The sequence below is a fragment of the Danio rerio genome, chromosome 24, assembly GCF_049306965.1.
Source record: "Danio rerio strain Tuebingen ecotype United States chromosome 24, GRCz12tu, whole genome shotgun sequence".
NCBI classification, from domain to species: Eukaryota; Metazoa; Chordata; class Actinopteri; order Cypriniformes; family Danionidae; genus Danio; species Danio rerio.
Genome location: NC_133199.1, coordinates 20,737,109 through 20,756,637, shown reverse-complemented (window position 1 = coordinate 20,756,637; position 19,529 = coordinate 20,737,109). Strand labels below are relative to the sequence as shown.

The following is a 19,529-nucleotide window of genomic DNA, read 5'->3' as shown; positions in this document are numbered from 1 at the left end:
CTTATTAAAATTCTACCGTATAGCCTAAGCAGTGATTTTATTACCTTAAAGGAACACAGAGTCACGAAATGCGGAGGATTTTCTTTCTGTTCGCCATGTGGTATCAACTTACAACAGAAGTCGAAAGTGAAAAATGAAACACCCAAAATTGCATGAATCTTTGGAGAGCCTGGTGATGCGACTAATTGTTTTATACTGAAACTTGCCTTCAAAAAGTGCTTCCTTGGTCTTATTCACATTTATTGCATTGTAAACACACGTCCACCACAACAGGAAGAAAAAAAACCTGCAACTGTGTTAATTGCGGTAATTTTTTTTAACACGTTAATTATTTAAAATTAATTGCATGCGTTAACGCACTAATTTTGACAGCGCTAATATATATATATATATATATATATATATATATATATATATATATATATATATATATTAGTTTAACTTTTTTGTGAAATAAAATGTAGAATCAAGGCAAGGCAAGTTTATTTATATAGCACATTTCATAAAATTGAATAAAATAATTTTTAAAAAATCGATAAAAGGGGACAAAAGAAACGCTTAATGTCTTTTCTTTCCATTAGTCTGAAAACAACAACTACAAAACACTTTATTAGAAGTCAAAAACCCAACATCTCAAAATAGACAATGTTTGTTTTTGTAAAAGAAAATAGTTTCTGCCTACAACCTTAAATGGATGTTATGTGGGGGATTTGAGACTATAGATGTCCCATCTGCACTTAAAATTGATTGTATCTAAATGTCACATTCAGGTACATGTCAGAGCTCGTCCCAGCAGCACCTTCCACTTACCATCCGACCCCTGTGTTCCTGTAGTCATGGTTGGACCTGGGACTGGTGTTGCACCTTTTATTGGATTTCTCCAACAGAGGTACGTTCAGGAGTTTTTTTTAAACTATGCTTTTTACCCCCTTCACCCTTTTGTTTTGTTGACTCTGTAACTGTATTATTTTCTTAATGTTTTATTTATTTATTGTAGTTGCCAGGATATTTAATAGTCATTGTTGTGCAATGGGATAACATTTTTGCACAGATATCAAAATCGGGCCTGATAAAACAATAAGCGGAAAAATTATGTTAATGTAACGGCCATTAAGGTAACTTGAAAATGCTAACCAATCACTGCTAAATGCTACTGAAAGTAATGATCAAATTCTGAAACAAACACACAAAATGAGTAATTATTGTGTTAATGAAAATCAAGTAGACGAGTATAAAAAAAGTAGACATTGAATCATAAATTCACCTTATTCGTTTAAAGGATTTGTTCATTTATTCAGCAATGAAGTAAAGCACTCCTTACTTGAATGGCATTGAATCATTGGCTCACTCAGTTAATTCAATACAACTGATTCAGTCAGAAAGAAACACTGTGTTGATCAGAAATGAACAAACTAGAAATTATATATACAGTTAAAGTCAGAATTATTAGCCCCCCCCCCTGCTAGAATAAAAGCAGTTTTAATTAATTTTTAGTTTTTAAATTTTAAATTTCATTTAAAAATAATTTTAAGGTCAAAATTATTAGCCCTTTGTTTTCTAATAGTCTACAGAACAAACCATCGTTATACAGTAACTTGTCTAATTACCCTATCCTGCCTAGTTAACCTAATTAACCTAGTTAAGCCTTTAAATGTCACTTTAAGCTGTATAGAAGTGTCTTGAAAAATATCTAGTCAAACATAATGTATTGTCATCATGGCAAAGATAAAATAAATCGGTTATTAGAAATGAGTTATAAAAACTATTAATTTGGAATGTGTTGGAAAAAAATCTGCTCTCTGTTAAACAGACATTTGGGAAAAAAATAAACAGGGGGGCTCATAATTCAGGGGGGCTACTGATTCTGACTTCAACTATTATATTTTAATGTAGGCTTGTCAAGGTTTGAGACGTGCTTAGGCTTTGGAGTAAGTGCATGAAAATGTGATTGTACTGCTTTCATAAGTCAATGTTATTAAATAGGTAATACTACTGAACTATTTAAAAAAAATGGCACATTTAAAAAAGCAAGAAAATTATTTTTAGGAGACTAAATGACTAATTCTATGTTGGGCTTGGGACAAAGATGCCATCAAATTTTTCTAGTTTTCTAAAGAATTGTAACAAACAGCATCTGATATTTATCATGTGAGTTCTGGAAAAGTTTGAAAATGCACCTGAAAGTGCTTGAAAACTGTCTAAATTTGACCTTGAAACGTGTTCGAACCCTGTATAAAACATAGTTGAAGTCAAAATTATTAGCCCTTCTGTGAATTTAATTTTCTTAAATTCCCACGCATGCACAAATCCGGAGAAATTCTTATTTGTTTATTTTGGTTAGAATAAAAGCAGTTACTAATTAAAAAAAAAAAAAACATTTAAGGTCATTATTTTTATCCCTTTAAGCAAATTTTTATATTGGTTACAAAACCAGCCATCGTTATACAGTGAATTGCATAATTACCATAGGCTGATATATATACTTCTGTGTCAAACGGATGCGTATGCTCTGGCACTGCCTGCGTGTGGATGCATAGCCCTCGCTGTGGCTGTCTGCGTTGCTGATGTGCACCTCACAAAAAAATGTAACTACCATTGCAACAATGATGAGTGTGGGCGGGACCGAGAGCCGCATGAACCCGATGGAGTAAGTGTTTACAAGTGTGGAGCAGCGTGAAGAAGCTCCAGATGCAGACTTTGGTTTTGTGTTTATCTTATGATTAAAGTTGTACACGTTTGCTGATTCCTGCCTCAAAATAAGCAAATTTGAGCTACTTTTACATTAAGGTTGCGTTCACCAGTAGAGAAACTCGACACAGAGAAACATAAACACCTACTGCCAGCTAGCGTTTTGGAAGTGTTATTGCAAGGACACACACATCGCGCAGAAATATAAATGTACGACAACATGCAAGGGATGCGCCATGGGTCACGCCAATCACTCGGTGCAGAAGTTTAAACCAGCCTTTAACTTGCATAATCAGCCCTGCTAAGCCTTTAAATTGCACTTTAAACTGAATACTACTGTCTTAAAAAATATCTAAGAAAGTATTATGTACTGGCAAAAATGAAAGAAATTAGTTATTAGAAATGAACTATTAAATTACCTATTATGTTTAGAAATGTGTTGAAAAACAGTCTTCTTTCCATTAAACAAAAATTGAGGGAAATATACAGGGTCTAATAATTCAGGATGGCTGATAATTCTGACTTCAACTGTATATCAATTTTTATTTAAATGAACTGTTAGAAATATCAATGCACTTGTGATCTATAGGACAAAAACAGCCATCATGTAATATTGCTGGTCTATATCATATGATATAAATATTAAATGTAGAAAAATAAACCAGGTTTTAAAAGCGGAAAGAAGTTTATCGATTTTGATTCGCAAAAGCGGCATAAAAACAGCTCTAGGGTGATGAGGATAAATCCAGATAGGTTGAGGGAAGAAGAGAAAGTGTAAATGTGTTATTGACCTGCTTGCTGCCACATTATCTGTGAGGCCTAATAGTGTTTCTGAAGACCCTGGTGTTACAATGAAGAAGGGCATAAATTCAGGATGTGGTTGTAAAGGTGTCTTGTGGAGGCCTGTCATCTCGGTGTGCGTGATTTATACCCTGTGCCAAAGGCCTATGAAGAGTGACACTCCAGGACTACATATGAATGAAGCCGTCTGCCCTGGCGCAGGGTTAGATGGTGATGGGATTCCTGCTGTGTGTGTGTGTGTGTGTGTGTGTGTGTGTACACCAATAGTTTGTAAGTGTCATGAGGGCCACAGGTAATCACAGGGGTGAATGTCCGAGCCAAGCACGCTTGATGAATGTCGGGAGGGTGATGAGAGTGGGATGAGACATTAATGATGAATGACAAAAGTTGTCCTCAAACATCACATCACCTTTCAAACCATCAAGGTCGAGTTATGCAGTTGAATGTGTTTGTTTGGCTCCAGGCCATGCATTTGTAACAGATTTGTTTATTAATTATTTCTTGGTGCATTAGTTATATTGGTAGTATGACTATTATTCCCCTGGACTGTGTATATAAATCATTATATTAGTATGTTAGTGTTATTATCGGTACTATTATTATTACACACACATACATATAATTGAAGTCAAATTGATTAACCCTCCTGTGATATGTTGATTCTTTTTTTAAATAATTCCCAACAGAGAGATTTTTTTTCCAACACATTTTTAACTTGGTTTTAATAACTAATTTCTTGTTTTTTTGCCATGGCAAGAGTACATCATATTTTTTAGTTATTTTGCAAGAAAGTATTCAGCTTAAAATGCAATATAAGAATTTTTAGGTTGCAATTTAAATATAATTGTCATTGTCCTTAAAAAAGCGAAAAAAAAAGAGAAAAAAGGGAAAACTGCTTTCATTCCAGGCAAATTTGACAAAATACAAACTTCACAGTAGTGCTAATAATTTTGACATTAACTGTATATATAAAACCATAATGTGTTAAATATTAAAAAACTAGATTAGAAGATAATTTAGCAGCAGAAGTAATTTTTGATATTTAATATAGATAAATAAATGTAAACATTAAAATATAAAATGTAAACATTATAAATTTAAGTATTTAGTTGGGAGCAAATAAAAAATGTATAGCTATAAACTTTAAAAAAAGACACAAATTTGTTTATGAAAAGCTAACTATAGAAGCAAATGCATTTAAGTTATTTTAATTTAAATGTATAGCAGTTTTAGTTTTTGAGCCAACAACATATGATGAATGGGATAGAACAAGATAGACTATACATATTTATTTTTATTATAATACAAAAAGCTCCAATTTAGAAGGGCGCATACAAATAAACAGCAAGTCATTTATTTATTTATTTAAATTATAATTTAATATTTAAGAAATATTATTTTTGAAAAACATACTCCAGTAATCTAAAACAGCTTTTGTTTTTATGTGCATGTACTACACATGAAGCAAGACTGCACACTGATGCAACAGCTTTAAATCTAACAATATTGTGATATGTTTGAGTCTTAAATTATGACAAACTGTGTTTATCATCTAGTAGCCAAATATTGCAAACAGGTGTAAATCTAAAGGATTTGGATTTGATTCTTTTAAAATGGAATTCATCCATCCATTCATTCATTCATTAATTTTCTGTCAGCTTGGTCTCTATTTCAGAGGTTGAAATATTCCATATTCTAGTATATGTTTTCTGCAGTGGTGTCCTTTCAGCCGCAATCCAGTATTAGGGAAACACCCATACACGCACTCATTCACACACTACAGACAATTTAGTTTACCCAGTTCACCTACAGCACGTCTTTGGACTGTGGGAGAAACTGGAGCACCCGGAGGAAACCCACACAAACACTGGGAAAACATGCAAACTCCTCACAGAAACACCAACTGGCCCAGCTGAGACCAGAACCAGTGACTTTCTTGGATACCGTACTGCCTAAAATACATTTAAAAGCATCAAATCAAAATCCTTTAAGAAAAGTTTAGTTCGGTAAAGTTCGTTATAATGCATGTTGCATGCTTGGTTGTAAGAGAATTATATACAAGCAATTTGCACATTTACAAAAGCATTTTCCTAGACATAATCATGCACAATTGTGTAATGAATACAAGACGGATTAGTCATGGACGTGCAGGTTTACCATCAGCATTAGCTGTTGAACTTTGTTTTCTTGCGCTTAAGATTCTCCTAAATACAGCTACCCTTGATGCCAGCCTTCAATTAAAGATAACGATCACTATTCTGTCAGCAGGACATTGTTTGTGTCACAAAGCTTAGTGTTTCCTCTTTAGGAGCAAACAGCATGGGATGCTTCGATTTTCCTCATCTGTAAATCAATGGCAGCAGGCAGACAGCCGGAAATGTATTGTGCTGTGGAGAAAGTGGGAGAATCTCACAAAAGGTCAAAACCAATTCATCTGTTTGCCGGCTGCCACTGAGTTTTAGGAGGAGAGCACTCAACACTAAAAATAAGAACATTTATTACATTTAGAAGTACAAAATTAAAGGACATGATTTTGAAGGATTTTTACCATCCAATGTTTACCAGGAGGGTTAATTTGCATAAGTATTGTTGATGTTTCCGACACCTTAGCACCGGTGCAACTGCATTGAAACACCAAAGCGGAACAACGCGTACCTGTTGTTTGTTGATACACTAATACAAAAATATATAATCTGGTAGTTCATTCAAAATTTAGTAAGTGATTAACCCTCAACTTTTAAATAGTATTGATTGGCTTTTCTGAAGTCGTTGTTTTTGTTTTGAAGCCGTTTTATTGAATCACTGATTTCATGATACATGTATACATTTTTTAAAGTCCTTCTACATCTTGCATTGTTCATTTGTGTTATTTATTGTATGACTGTGGGGCATTTAGATGACAATGTTTTAGCCAAAACCAGGAAACTTTTTATGCTTTCTCCCTGTTTGTTTACACGAGTTTCAACAAGGTAAAACTCATGCCTAGTTTTCACATGTGTACATGTGGATTGTTTTAAAAATCTTTATATGTAAATGTGAAAATTTTTTTTGTTACAACATTTCTGTTTTTGGCTACGCCATTATTGTGTAAATGTAACTGATCCGCCTTCCTGTGTATTCTGGCTCAAGGAATTATAACATTTGTGCTATTTTACTTGTGACTATTGAATTTCTGTACCTGAATAATACTAGACTCCACAGTAAACCATAAAGCAGTGTTTATTTCCTATGTATTATTGTTCTATTAAAATTTGTCTATCGCTTGTAATTTATTTATATTTCATACAGTTGCAAAATACCAAAATTCCTCTAAAATATGAATTCTTCATAAAGCTGTTCAAGTCATTGGTGAAATTGTATTCATATTCAGGCCGGTAGCCGGAGGGTGTTCTGGTGGTTAGGAAGACCCACCTCTCAATGACAAAGGTCCAGAATTTGTCCTATTTATGAGCTCATTTGTCCTATTTTGACTGCTACACCATCATAAATTGTGAAAATAACTCTAAATATTAAAAACTAAATGTGAAAAACACTTTGACCAAGCCAAGGCATCTGTTGACCAACACATCAGTGTGACTTCAGCTAATCAGTAAGCAAACTCGTATTAGTTTTTTATTATTAAAATCCCCAAATTCTGACTAAGGAAAGTTGAATGTGCTGGCCAGTTTGTTATTTGCCTAATAAATTACAATAGGCCACAGTTTTTAATTTAATTCAACAGATCCCTTTTTTTCTAATGAAACACAATTTAATCTATTTGTATTTTAAAGATTAGTATTTATTCATATTTCTTTATTCTAAATTTTTAGGAAATATTTTGGTACATCAAAAGTGTGGTTATAATGACCATCCGACAAGCTAATCCAGCTTAAAATGTCACTAAAATGCAGTATTATAACCTCATAATTAAATAGAAAATGAGGGAAATAACTGCAAAAAAGAAAAAACAACAGAAGCACCTTTTTCACCAGGCTGGCTACGGGCCTAATATTGCAATATATGTCACAGAAAATCTAAATATGTCAGTTTTATTTCCAATATCATGCAGTAAAGAAAAAATAAATTCACATGTCTAAACTGAGTCTCTATAGCAATTTTTTTTTCATAATGCATGAAGAAATTCAAATGTTTTAGAAAAATAGTAAAAGGCTTTGTTTCATGTCAGAAGCAACTGTTCTGACTTTTCTGTCAGTGTGCTGACTGTGTCGCCTTGGCTTTGTGTTTGCGTGGGTGTTTTTTTTTTTTTTTGTCCAATGATTAAGAAACTGGACGAGTAGTTTGATCTGTGTGAAAGTTGGCATGGTATATGACAGAAATATTTTATATAGTATACTTTATCACACTTTACTGGTTTGTACTTTGACGGGCTGTCTTCTCTAGGTATGAAGCCCTTTCGAAGTTAAACAATAAAAATTTTTTTTCATTGTTATTACACCACTGCAGTGCCTTGGAATGCACAGCTGTGTTTGATGTGTGACAATTTCAGTTGAAACAAAAGACTGATGGTACGATTAAGCAGCTCCACCTCCTTTAAAAAAGGGAGCCAAAACTTCCAATCAGTTGTTGAGCTAATGTTCATCTGACTTATGACAGCCTCGGTCTATAATAGCAATGCTGAGTCAAGTTTTTATTTTTATGTTTTATATGTATTTAACTTTAGACACTAGTTGACTGTTTGCTGGCTATGTATATGTTTGTGTGCAATGTATTTTCCTTTATATATGATTATATATATGAATATACTTGTGTGTTGTGTTTCAGCATCCTGAATTTTATTGGTTTCTCCTTTTATCATTCAGGCTATTTAATATTTGCAAGATTTTACACAATTTATCAGACACGCAATTATGTGTAAATGTTTGACTAATTTCAGATTCTAGGGAGCAAGTTCATGGTCATGGTTTTTATTTTTATAAAAACGTCTAACTTTATTATTTACATATTGGTACTAAAACCCCAAATACTTACATTTTGATTTCAGGGGTACTTTAATATTGACACACTAAATTTCCTAGATTGCTTTACAGATTTTTTTTTTTAGCAAGGCCTTGGCAATCACCAAGAACTCTGTAACAACCACAGTGCATTAAATTCCCTTAGAACACCTTACTGAATGTTTAGCAATGCTTTGGCAGGCACCCAAAACACTCACATTTTCGCTAGGAAAAGTAAAACTGTGGTTAACTGTTATAAAGGGGTATAAAAAGCTTTTCCACATCTGTTTCTTTGTTCACTTCCTTTTCATTGTTCAGATTTTGAGCATAGAACAAGGGTCAACATTTTTTTATTCTGAGTGACTACAATGGGCTCTGAGGTTACAGCCAGCATTTTGCCTTCATAATGCTACGGATATTTTAAAAAGAGAGTGAGGAGGATTACATAGTATACTGATTTATTAAGGTGAATGTTCAGGGTGGGCTACTGACTCGCTTTCATTGTACTTATGAAAAGGTACCAGCTATTGCACTAGCTGCTGTTCTAGCCGTCTGCAGGCTGTAATTTCTTTTAGGGATGCGGATATGTCGTCCTTGCTGTCGCAGTACAGTTGATTTGTATTCAGGTTGGGAACAGGTCTGCATGGTGTTACAAAATAGAATCCAGGTTTTTCATATTGGTACCGGCCCCTCTGGGGCAGCATAAAGCCCCACTAAAGCTAGTTTATTGAAGCCCATTTCCAGATTGGATATTGAACTCCCAGATGCTAATGGGTCTGCTGTGGACCCTCTGTTTGTTCAAATGCCAAACTCAGTTGAGCCAAGCTTTGAGCAGGTGGGCGGGACCCATAGTAGTATAAAAACATTAACCCTGACACGCAAAATATCATTTTCAGAAGAGATGGCCAGTGGGGAAATGGATGAGGCTGTGTTTGTCAATGTTTTTAATTTAAATATCTTTTCAAGACAATGCATAAAGTAATTACTTTCAATGAAAATCATTTCCCATACATTTTCTTAATAAGTAGATACATTTTAAATTAGTAATAAATGTAAGAATTGTGAGCATCTATTGAGGTGAGAAGTAGTTGTAAATGTGGCTGTGGGTATAAAGTCAAAATTGTAATGTATGATAATGTTGTGAAAAATGGTTGCGTCTGCGAGGTTTAAAGACATGATTTTTAATTAAAGGGTCATGAAACACCCCTCTTTCAGTTCAAGTGTCTTTCAGAATGTAAAAAAAAAAACCCTGAAACTTAAATGTTCTTGGAGAACTGTGAGCAGAAAATATGGGTATGGCTGGGCAAAGTAAGGAATAAAGAGGGGCATGAGCAACTTTTATCTTTCAGTGGCCCATACTGACTTTGACTAAAAATCAGGTAAAAATGCAAGATTTTATATTTAGTGAGTGCTAATTCTTAAATTTAGACACAAAGGTGCGCCTAAATTAAAGGGACAGAAAAATCAATTGAGACAATAGAATGTGTGGAAAGTTGTGTTTTAGGGTGCTTTCACACCTGTGAATTGATTCAGTTGTTCCGAAACAGAGATTACAATTGTTACATTGTTGCTCTTTGCTCTTGGAGCAGTTCGCTTTCAGACTGCTAAGTTTCTAATCAGACCAAAAGAGCTAAAACAAGTCACGTGCGGGTAAACCCTCCTCACATTGGTCAGAGTGTCAGGGTTTATTTTACAGCGTCCCACTAAGCTGTCAGGAGAGGTGGGGGTTTGATGGTGATTGACAGGGTGCACGCGCTATGTGTCTGAGGAGAGATGCGGTGGGGAGGGGTGAGAAGGGTGCGCGACATAGCCTATTTAAGGACCCGGAGGGAGAGGCGAGATTACCGGGAGATCATCACTCATTTGCGGGCATCCTGAGACTCGCGAAACTTCCCGCCATACTCGTAATTCCCCCTTCATATAGCCGTAAGCCTATTACATATCCATAAAACACTTTGATATAACTGCGCTCGGATCGGATCGCTTTCTCACTGCAATGGAACCGCTCCAGGGTTTGTTTCAATCGAGCCGAGACCACCTCATTCAAGCGATCTCTGATGCGATTACTTTGGCGCGGAACAGAGCGCGATTTCCCTGTTCACATATGCCAAACGAACCGCGCTAACTGGGCAATCGAGTGCTCCAGTTTTCCAGACAGTCCAAAGACATGCTACATAGGTGAACTGGATAAACTTAATTGCCCGTAGTGTGTGAATGAGAGAGAGTTTGGCTGTTTTTCTCTGAGGGTTGTACTGTCAATGCTGGGTTGCGGCTATATAAAACAATTGCAATTGACTAATTGATTCAGTTCACTGTGGCGAACCCTGACAAAGCAGGGAATAGACCAAAGTGAAGCAAATGAGTGAGTGAGACGGGAAGAATCAGTTGTAAATGATAAGGTTGAAGTTTTCAGTAAAAGTCAAAATTGTGAAGTATATAGTCACGATTGTAATTTGTAGTCAGTAGGAGACAAACTCACCGGCCACTTCATCAGGTACACTTTACTAGTACCGAGTTGGACCCCCTTTTGCCTCAATCTTTCATGTTATAGTTTTAACAAGATATTAGAAATATTCCTCAGAGATTTTGGTCCATATTGACATGATAGCATCACAAAGTTGCTGCAGATTTGTCGGCTGCACATCCGTGATGCAAATCTCCCATTCCACCACATCTCAAAGGTGCTCTATTGTATTAAGATCTAGTGACTGTGGAGGCTATTAGAGTACAGTGAACTCATTTTCATGTTCAAGAAACCAGTCTAAGATGATTTGTGCTTTATGATACGGCATGTTATCATGCTGAAAGTATCCATCAGAAGATGGGTACACTGTGGTCATAAAGGGATGGACATGGTCAGCAACAATATTCAGGTAGGCTATGGCATTGACATGATGCCCAAAGTGTGCCAAGAAAATATACCCCACACCATTACACCACCACCAGTAGCCTGAACCTTTGATACAAGGCAGGAGGGATCTAGGCTTTCACGTTGTTGATGATAAATTCTGACCCTATCATGTCGCAGCTGAAATCGAGACTCATCAGACCAGGCAACGTGTTTCCAATTTTCCATAGTCCAATTTTGGTGAGCCTGTGTGAATTGTAGTCTTAGTTTCCTGTTCTTAGCTGACAGGAATGGCACCCGGTTTGCACTTCTGCTGCTGTAGCCCATCTGCCTCAAGGTTGGACGTGTTGTGCGTTCAGAGATGCTCTTCTGCATTCCTCGGTTGTAACGAGTGGTTATTTGAGTTACTGTTGCCTTTCTATCAACTCGAGCCAGTCTGGCCATTCTCCCCTGACCTCTGGCATCAACAAGGCATTTGCACCAACAGAACTGCTGCTCACTGGATATTTTTTCTTTTTCAAACCCTTCACTGTCATCCCTAGAGATGGTTGTGCGTAAAAATCCTAGTAGATCAGCAGTTTCTGAAATACTCAGACCAACCCGTCTGCCATCAACAAAAATGCCACATTCACAGTCATTTAAATCACCTTTTTTCCCAATTCTGATACTCTGTTTTGAGCTGCAGCAGATCGTCTTGACCATGTCTACATGCCTAAATGCATTGAGTTGCTGCCATGTGATTGGCTGATTAGAAATTTGCCTTGATGAGGAGTTGAACAGGTGTAACTAATAAAGTTTCAGTTGTAATGTGTAATGTCTCTATTGTGAGAAATGGTTATAATTAAAGTGTGAAGCCGCAGTTGCGATAATGGCTGCAAATATGACAATTGTGAGAGAGCCACAGCTGTGTGGTTTAAAGATTTGGGATTGGAGAGTTACTGGTTATATTTGAAGCGATTAATGCTTAAAGTTATTCCATTGTTTTTTCTTTGATTTTGTTAGCACTTACACAGTGTTGGTTGCTTCGTAACAGACCTGGGAGTGTATTGTCAAGTTTGAAGGCACAGTTTAAGATTTCCTTACTAGAGGTAAAATACAATTTTGTAAGACAGCATATGAATGCCAAATCAAGTTACGATTGGCTTCTATAATACTAATTTGTGGGTAATCCTTGTTTAACATATCACCTCTTAAATTATGACCTAAAATAAGTAATTTTCTGTAATATGCTTCCAGAGGTATGCAAGCACTGCTGACAAATAGACATAAGCTGCAATTGCACGGTATACATTTGCAATTTTCAGTCGCAATTATGAGGTCTATTTTGGTTTGTTTGCTGAAGTACTTATTATATGCTTATTGCCTTTATAGAAAATAGCCATGCATGGCATGTTACCAAGACTGCTGCCAAATACAAGCAACTTGCTTCAAAGGGCATGATTTATTTGCTGTCATTTTGTTTACTGATGTCTCACAACTTATAAATCAGTCATAAACCAGGAGAATAAAAAGCCACGCTTTATTTAATTAACATCAGTCAGTTAAATAACCATTAGCATGCCACTTCCTGGCCGTTGCTCAACACGCCTCTAAATTAAATATATTTACTCCGCACAAACGACAACACGACTCAAAAGAGAGCATTTTGCTTTTCTCGCCAGTTGTTCAGCGCATTTGACGGGTCACTGAAGCAAGGACACGAAATGAACCCGAGCAGATTGTAGATGTTTAAAGAGAAGCTCTGTTTAGTTTTCCTGTGGTCATCTCATCCACACTGTGGCTCATTAGTATTCAAATCGCAATTAAACTGTACGTTCAGCAGATGGGGAGAGCTTAGTGTCTGAAACCCGGCTCGCTGCAGTGTTTTGACTGATATCAGCATGATGGAGGGCATCTCACCCTGAAAGTCCTTCGGGTGTTTCTACATTCTGCTTCTATTAATGCCTCTGCAAGTTTCAGACGGCATGTGTTATTTCTGAACGCTTCATTTGAGTTGGCTGAGATGGCTAAAGGAGCAGACGCAGTGGAGTTTGCTTCTGGCCTGTGAAACGCATCCCTAACGGATCTCTTCTTCTATTATCATGTCTGAGTAAAGATGCAGTGGAGTAGACGATGTGCTGTTTTTCTTCTCCTGGGCCTGAAGACTGTTTTGATTGTGTTTGTTCGACACCTTCTCTCTTATCTGTTTGGAGAAGTCTGTCTACCTTTAGCAGGTGCAGTGTACAGATAGTGCATGTCACCTTAGTTTAGGGAATTCTGGGAACACTGCCAGATCTTTTTGGAGGACTCACTCGCAAAGAAGCCGTCGAGATAAATATCAAGGTTTTTGCTACAAAAAGCAATTGTGTTTTTGTGCAAATATAGCAGACAAAGGATGCATTTAAATGCGACCTGGCCAGTTCATGGTTTCTTCATCATGAAACTATGAGTTGGATCATATTAAATGCAGAAGACTGTAAAAGTTGTCATTTATGTAGATTAACTTTCTCATATTTGACAATTTTTAAGATGATCAACAATTTTTTCCCCTTTTCAAAATATACTTCGTCTATCAATACATCTGTCTCTCCATTTAACCAATATTCAGAGCAATGTTGAGTGAATAGGAAAAACTGACTGTTTTTTGATTATGTTAGATCTGCCTGCGTTTATTTAGCACTACCACCTGTGCATTAAGTTAGGATATCCAGCCGGTTGTTCTCACGTTTGTAGAATAAAGCCAGAAAGGCTTATCAGCTGCTCAATGCATTGTGGTTATATTATCTGATTTCAAGACATTTCTTCTATTTTGTAAGAAAAGTAGTCATTGGAATTGTGTCTAAAAATGAATATAACAATGTTTAAAAAAACATCTTGTTGATCTAAATAAAAAAGAATGTATATTTTTCAGAATAAAACAAGAATAATCATTGATCATGCTATTAAATATTTCTTTAGCACCAAGTTAGCATAATTAAAAAAGTAATTAAAAGTAAAAGTAATAACATAAGTAATTAATATCAGTAAAAGGGAACAAATTTAAATGAATTGTAAGCAGAAGATTGTTTTCTCCTGTTTTCAGTACAGTTGTTTTGCTATTATTATTTATGTTAAGTCAAAACCAGTGCATCAAAGCCTGTGTTCTATTACTGCTTTTCAAGGTTCAAATTGCATTTGTTTGTCAGTACAGGTATCTTGGAAACTTAATTGACACACTCTCAATTTGGCCCACATATTCAGCAATGGGTGAAAAAAAAAATTGAAAATAATTTTGGGCTTCTACAACACTAAAGATTTTTAAAAACCGAGGTGCATTTTCTTACAACTCAAACAATTTCCAAAAACGCGCTGCATTTCTCACAACATTTTTAAATAGCATGGAACACAATAAAAATGTTTCAAGAGGACCCTAAAACTGAACAGACCCAGCTATTTAGGGCGTACTCGCACTATGCTATCCGAACCGTGCCCAGGCCCATTTTCCGGATCATTTGAAAAGTGTGAGTGCTCTGAATCGTGGCCCGGTTGGAAAAGGTGTGCGAGAGCGCGGTTCACTTGGGCTTTGGCGAGGTACGACACTGCACGACAGCTGCATCTTTAGCAAACCTCCTAATTCCTGCAGCATGAGGACTTTGATTGTTTATGAGCGTCAAAAGTGGCTGATCTGTTCGGCAAAATATTTCACTGGGCGTCACTGCATATTAAACAACTAAAATGATATAAGGATATAAAGAAATCTCCACTGCGCTTAGTGAGAGCGCTTCCTAAACTGAACAGCACATCTTCGATAATGTAAGCATGCTCAGGCCCGAATGCGATGTGAGTAGGGGCTGTCGGGGGAGACGAGAGGGGGGACAAGTGTGCTTCGGCCCGGTAAGGCAACTGTACATAGTGTGTGTACGGCTTTAGGTTATAATTATTTAGGCTTATAAAAAAAACTTACCTTTCAAAGATTACCTACAACTTCACTACAAAATAGTTACTTTATTTGCTGGTGTTTTTTTTTTTTATAATTGCACGTGTTTTCTTAAACTGCAGCACGTTAAGTTCTTTTGGCCACCGTAGTATTGGACTATGGAAAGGTTATTTATATATGCATGCATTATCTCAGCGCTTGCATTCTTTGGACACTGTTTATCATGGTTTTCTGAAGCTTATAACAAATCTTAAAACCCATGCTCATCATTGTGTGTTGTACATTCAGGTTGGATGGTCTATTTTATCTGTTTATAGTTTTAAACATTGACATATTTTTGTTTATAATCTATTCTAGGTTTACTCCCTTCTTATCTGCAAACTTGCTTTTGTAAAACAGTTTTTAGTTCTAGTCCTCAGTTTGGTCTCAGTCATTTTATTGTATTTTATTGTATGTATTACAATACTACACTGGTGCATACAAAAACGAAGAGAAAACGCTATAAAAGCTTTCTTTGCTTGGAATAGCTTGCAAGCTAAGTTGCAGTTTAAGCAGTGGATTTCAATCCATACATTTAAAAAGATTTTAAATGATGTGAAATATAAAACACTGCTCTTTAGATGTTCTGATTTGTTATTTTATGTGTGTATTGATAGATAAATGACATTCTATGTGAACGGTGTACAGTTAGTGTTCGCCAGGACGCTCTTGGAAAAGGTTTTTTCCTGATGAAATAAGGGCTATTATAGTATTAGTAATAAAATTGTTTTCAAAATAATTAACTGTGTCAGGTTTATTAGACTGAATACACAGCATAATGCACAAACCTCATATTTCCCCCCACCTGCTTACCTTCACCTATTTACATTTAATAGCTCACCAAGAGACATTTTAAGTAGGAAGTACGTTTGACCATTTGCACACATTACCGTGAGGCATAAACACATAAATATGCATGCGAGTATTAGAAAGCAGTCTCCTGTCTGTCAGAAAGCCCTTGGCTACTGAACTTGGGTCTGTACTCTGTATTACCAAACTTACAGAAAGGCTGAAATAGCTTTTTTTTTTTTTTATTCATTTCTTTAAGTATTGATTTGGTACCACAGTAAAGGTCATTTTGACAAACCAGATTGGTCAGATATCAGCCTGAAAAATCAAATCATTTTAAAAGAGATTTAGAAATGATACCATGGAGTGCTTGCTGTTTTAACTCTTTTTTTTTAACATACATTGTTTAATTTTCCAAATATTGTTTTGACCTGACAGAGAAAAAGAGCGTGAAGCAAACCAGGAGGCGACTTTCGGAGAGATGTGGCTGTTTTTTGGATGCCGTCACAAAGACAAAGACTTCCTTTTCAGGTACGTGTGTATGCAATGAAACAAACACACTTTAAAAATCACTCTCCTCATCCGTATTTTCAAAGATCATTTTGGTGAACGGTGTTATCACGATACCAAAAATCATGGTCTGATATGAGACCTATCACAATATCTATACCTTGACTAAAATGTAAAGCAACAGAAAGTATTTAAAAAAGACGATTCAGGCGTAACTTTAAAATCGGTTTATAAAAAAATTTGGCTAGCATAGTAGTGCAGTGCTTCCCACACATAGACTAGACTTGGGTGGGCCACCCAGGTATATTAACAGCTGCCTAAGTATATTTAATGACATATTTCTCTAATATTGTCATCCTTTTACAGTATTTCGCATTTTGTATCCGCCTAATATATCCAAACATCTGCGATCAGGTAAATGGTGGACAATCTTCTCTCCTTTACCAAATGGTTCTGTGTCTGTGAGACCTGTCAACACTCCCACAAGTAATCTCACGTGCTTTGCAGAGACCCACAGAGATGTGCCTTTTTACAATTTAAATTCATCCAGCTGAGGTTTCTAAATCTTGTAAAATGACCAGGATTCAGCTTTTGCTTTTGCTTTCTGAAGCTTTTGTTATGTGCATTTGCATGACATTTATTACTTAAGCCTACTTCGCTTCTCACAGCAATGAAAGAAACATTGAAGAATTCATTCTTGAATCTAAACACTCAGTAAAACTTTACTATATACTCAGCGAGGATTAAAATGACTGGTCTAAACTGGCTGCAAAATATATGTACAACAACAGTAAGGGTTAATCGATGGACTGGCCTTATTTAAATAATCTGCACATGTTTTTTTCCATTTTATTTTTCATTTACTGTATATTTTATTAATTTTATGTCAATATATTACATATTTTATACATAATTAATGCTTTGTCATTCAAGTTTGAACTTGAAAGAGAGAGTAAAGCAGATTTTACTTGTCAGTGGGTGCACGTGGCTCCTGAATAGCATAAAAGTAAGAGAAATAGTGGATTTCTTTTTAATTATTTTTTATACTCTTTTTATTTTCTTCTTTTTTTCTTTAACCCATTGAAAAGAAACAGTGTTTAACAGTGTCATAATAAATACAATTATTTATAAAAAAATTTAATATGTTTTGTTTGTCTCATGTAGTTTTTTACTTATGTGATGTGGGTAAATGGTGTTTCAATCCGACTACCTCAAGTATATTTCAAACCTGTAGGAAGCACTGTAGTGCCCTGCATTTTATTAAAGTGTTAATAAACTGATAAATCACATGACACTGCCACCTTTATGGTGAGCAAATATCTGTCTCTGATACAGCCTAGTCTACAGTTATATATAGATATTTGCAATCTTGTTCAGTTAGCTAAAAGATTGAAGCAAAATAAGAGCTCTTATTGCCCTCAACTGGCTCATTAAACTTGGATACTGAAAAACATTACTAAACAAATGACACTTATTTTACTTAAAGCCTATTTGAGGGCATTAGCTCTTATTTCACAATTTAGATTATTCTATGAAAAAAAAAGTTAAAATAAATTGTGCTTAATAGTTTTTCAGGATTTTTAAGGTTAATTAAGTGATTTACTAATGATCTGTGATTTATTTTCTCTTTTTATCTTCTTGTTTATTTGACACTGAATGATGGGCATGAGGTCAGGCTGTGGTCATTTTAAAAGCTGTGCTGACCCAAAGTAATAATCTAATCAATAATAAACACACCTAAATGCTTTTTCAACTGTTTACATTAAGATTTTACTGACTATGTTTATGAGGATATTTACAAAAATGGGCATTTGGACATAATTTAGCATGTATTTGATCATTCAAACACATTAAATGCTAAAGAAAGCTGAACTGGCAGAGGTAATTTCTATTCAAGTGCTTGAGGTGTGTGTCAGTCAACACAAGTTTATTTATGAGTCTGTCATGCTTCACTTATTTTAAAATCAGACACGTCCTGTGCTTTATTTTTTCATTCATGCAAATTTCTTTATCAATTCTGAATAATGTGTCTGTATTTATACAGTTCTGTGCTGCTTGGATAATGGCACACACATGCTGTCAACACAAAGCAAATGCCACTCTATTTACGCACTGATTTTTAAAGTACTGATACTAATACCATTAAAAACTGTCAACACAGGGTATTGCAATACTTTTCCAGTAGCAGTATATCATTCAATACCATTATGTGCACCATACAGAGGAGTTAGTAGATAACTGTTTGTGCATTTTTTGTGCTGTTTGTGAAGAGGTTCACCTATAATAAACAGTAAGTTAAAAATATATATCTTGAATTTTGAATAACATCATTATAAACTGTAATTTTTAGAATAAACTTTTTGTTTATAAGCATTAATTATAGTGCACAGCATAATTCAGTACACCCCGTTTGAAAATTATAATTTATCAATTATTATTTATCAATTTATCATTTCTCAGTGAATATAGGCAATGTATTTTGGTGCATTTAAACAAAATAGATTTATTAAACAGATATATTTATTAAAATAATTTTTCAGTCACCAAATATTTTTAGAAATTGAAAGGTATTAAATTCAAGAAAAATATTGCAAAAAATAAAAATAAATAAATAAATTACAATCTGAAAAGTTTCACCTAAAGTTTTTACATTCTTTTGCTTCTTTTGATTTTTTTTTTAATTTGTATTTAAATTTTTTATAACATACATTTAGGTGTACTAGTTTTTGGACTGTTATTGTAAGTTATTTTGTTAGATAAGCTCCAGATTTGGCTTCAGTACTGACTTATATAATGTATATGTACAAATATAATATTTAGAGCTTGACTTTTTTGATCACCAGGCACTGGGGCTAGTTTTCCAACGTTACAGTCGTCATTTTTTACTAGCCACAATTTTGTTGATGGGAAAACATATTTTAAATGCATTCATTTGAATTTGACATGCTAAAATTCATCCATTAATTCATTTTCTTTTCGGCTTAGTCTCTTTATTAATCTGGGGTCACCACAGCAGAATGAACCA

The 19,529-nt window shown here is 35.1% G+C and overlaps 1 protein-coding gene across 4 annotated transcripts in view; it reads left to right on the top strand.

The window, feature by feature from the left end:
• Positions 1-19,529, top strand: part of mtrr (5-methyltetrahydrofolate-homocysteine methyltransferase reductase) — a 49,856-nt gene that overhangs the window by 17,913 nt on the left and 12,414 nt on the right. For all 4 annotated transcript variants that reach the window (NM_001386530.1, XM_073940454.1, XM_005162621.5 and 1 more), the window contains exons 12-13: positions 771-889; positions 16,433-16,525. In NM_001386530.1, the coding sequence (NP_001373459.1) occupies positions 771-889; positions 16,433-16,525 (212 nt within the window). The remainder of the gene's footprint in view (positions 1-770; positions 890-16,432; positions 16,526-19,529) is intronic.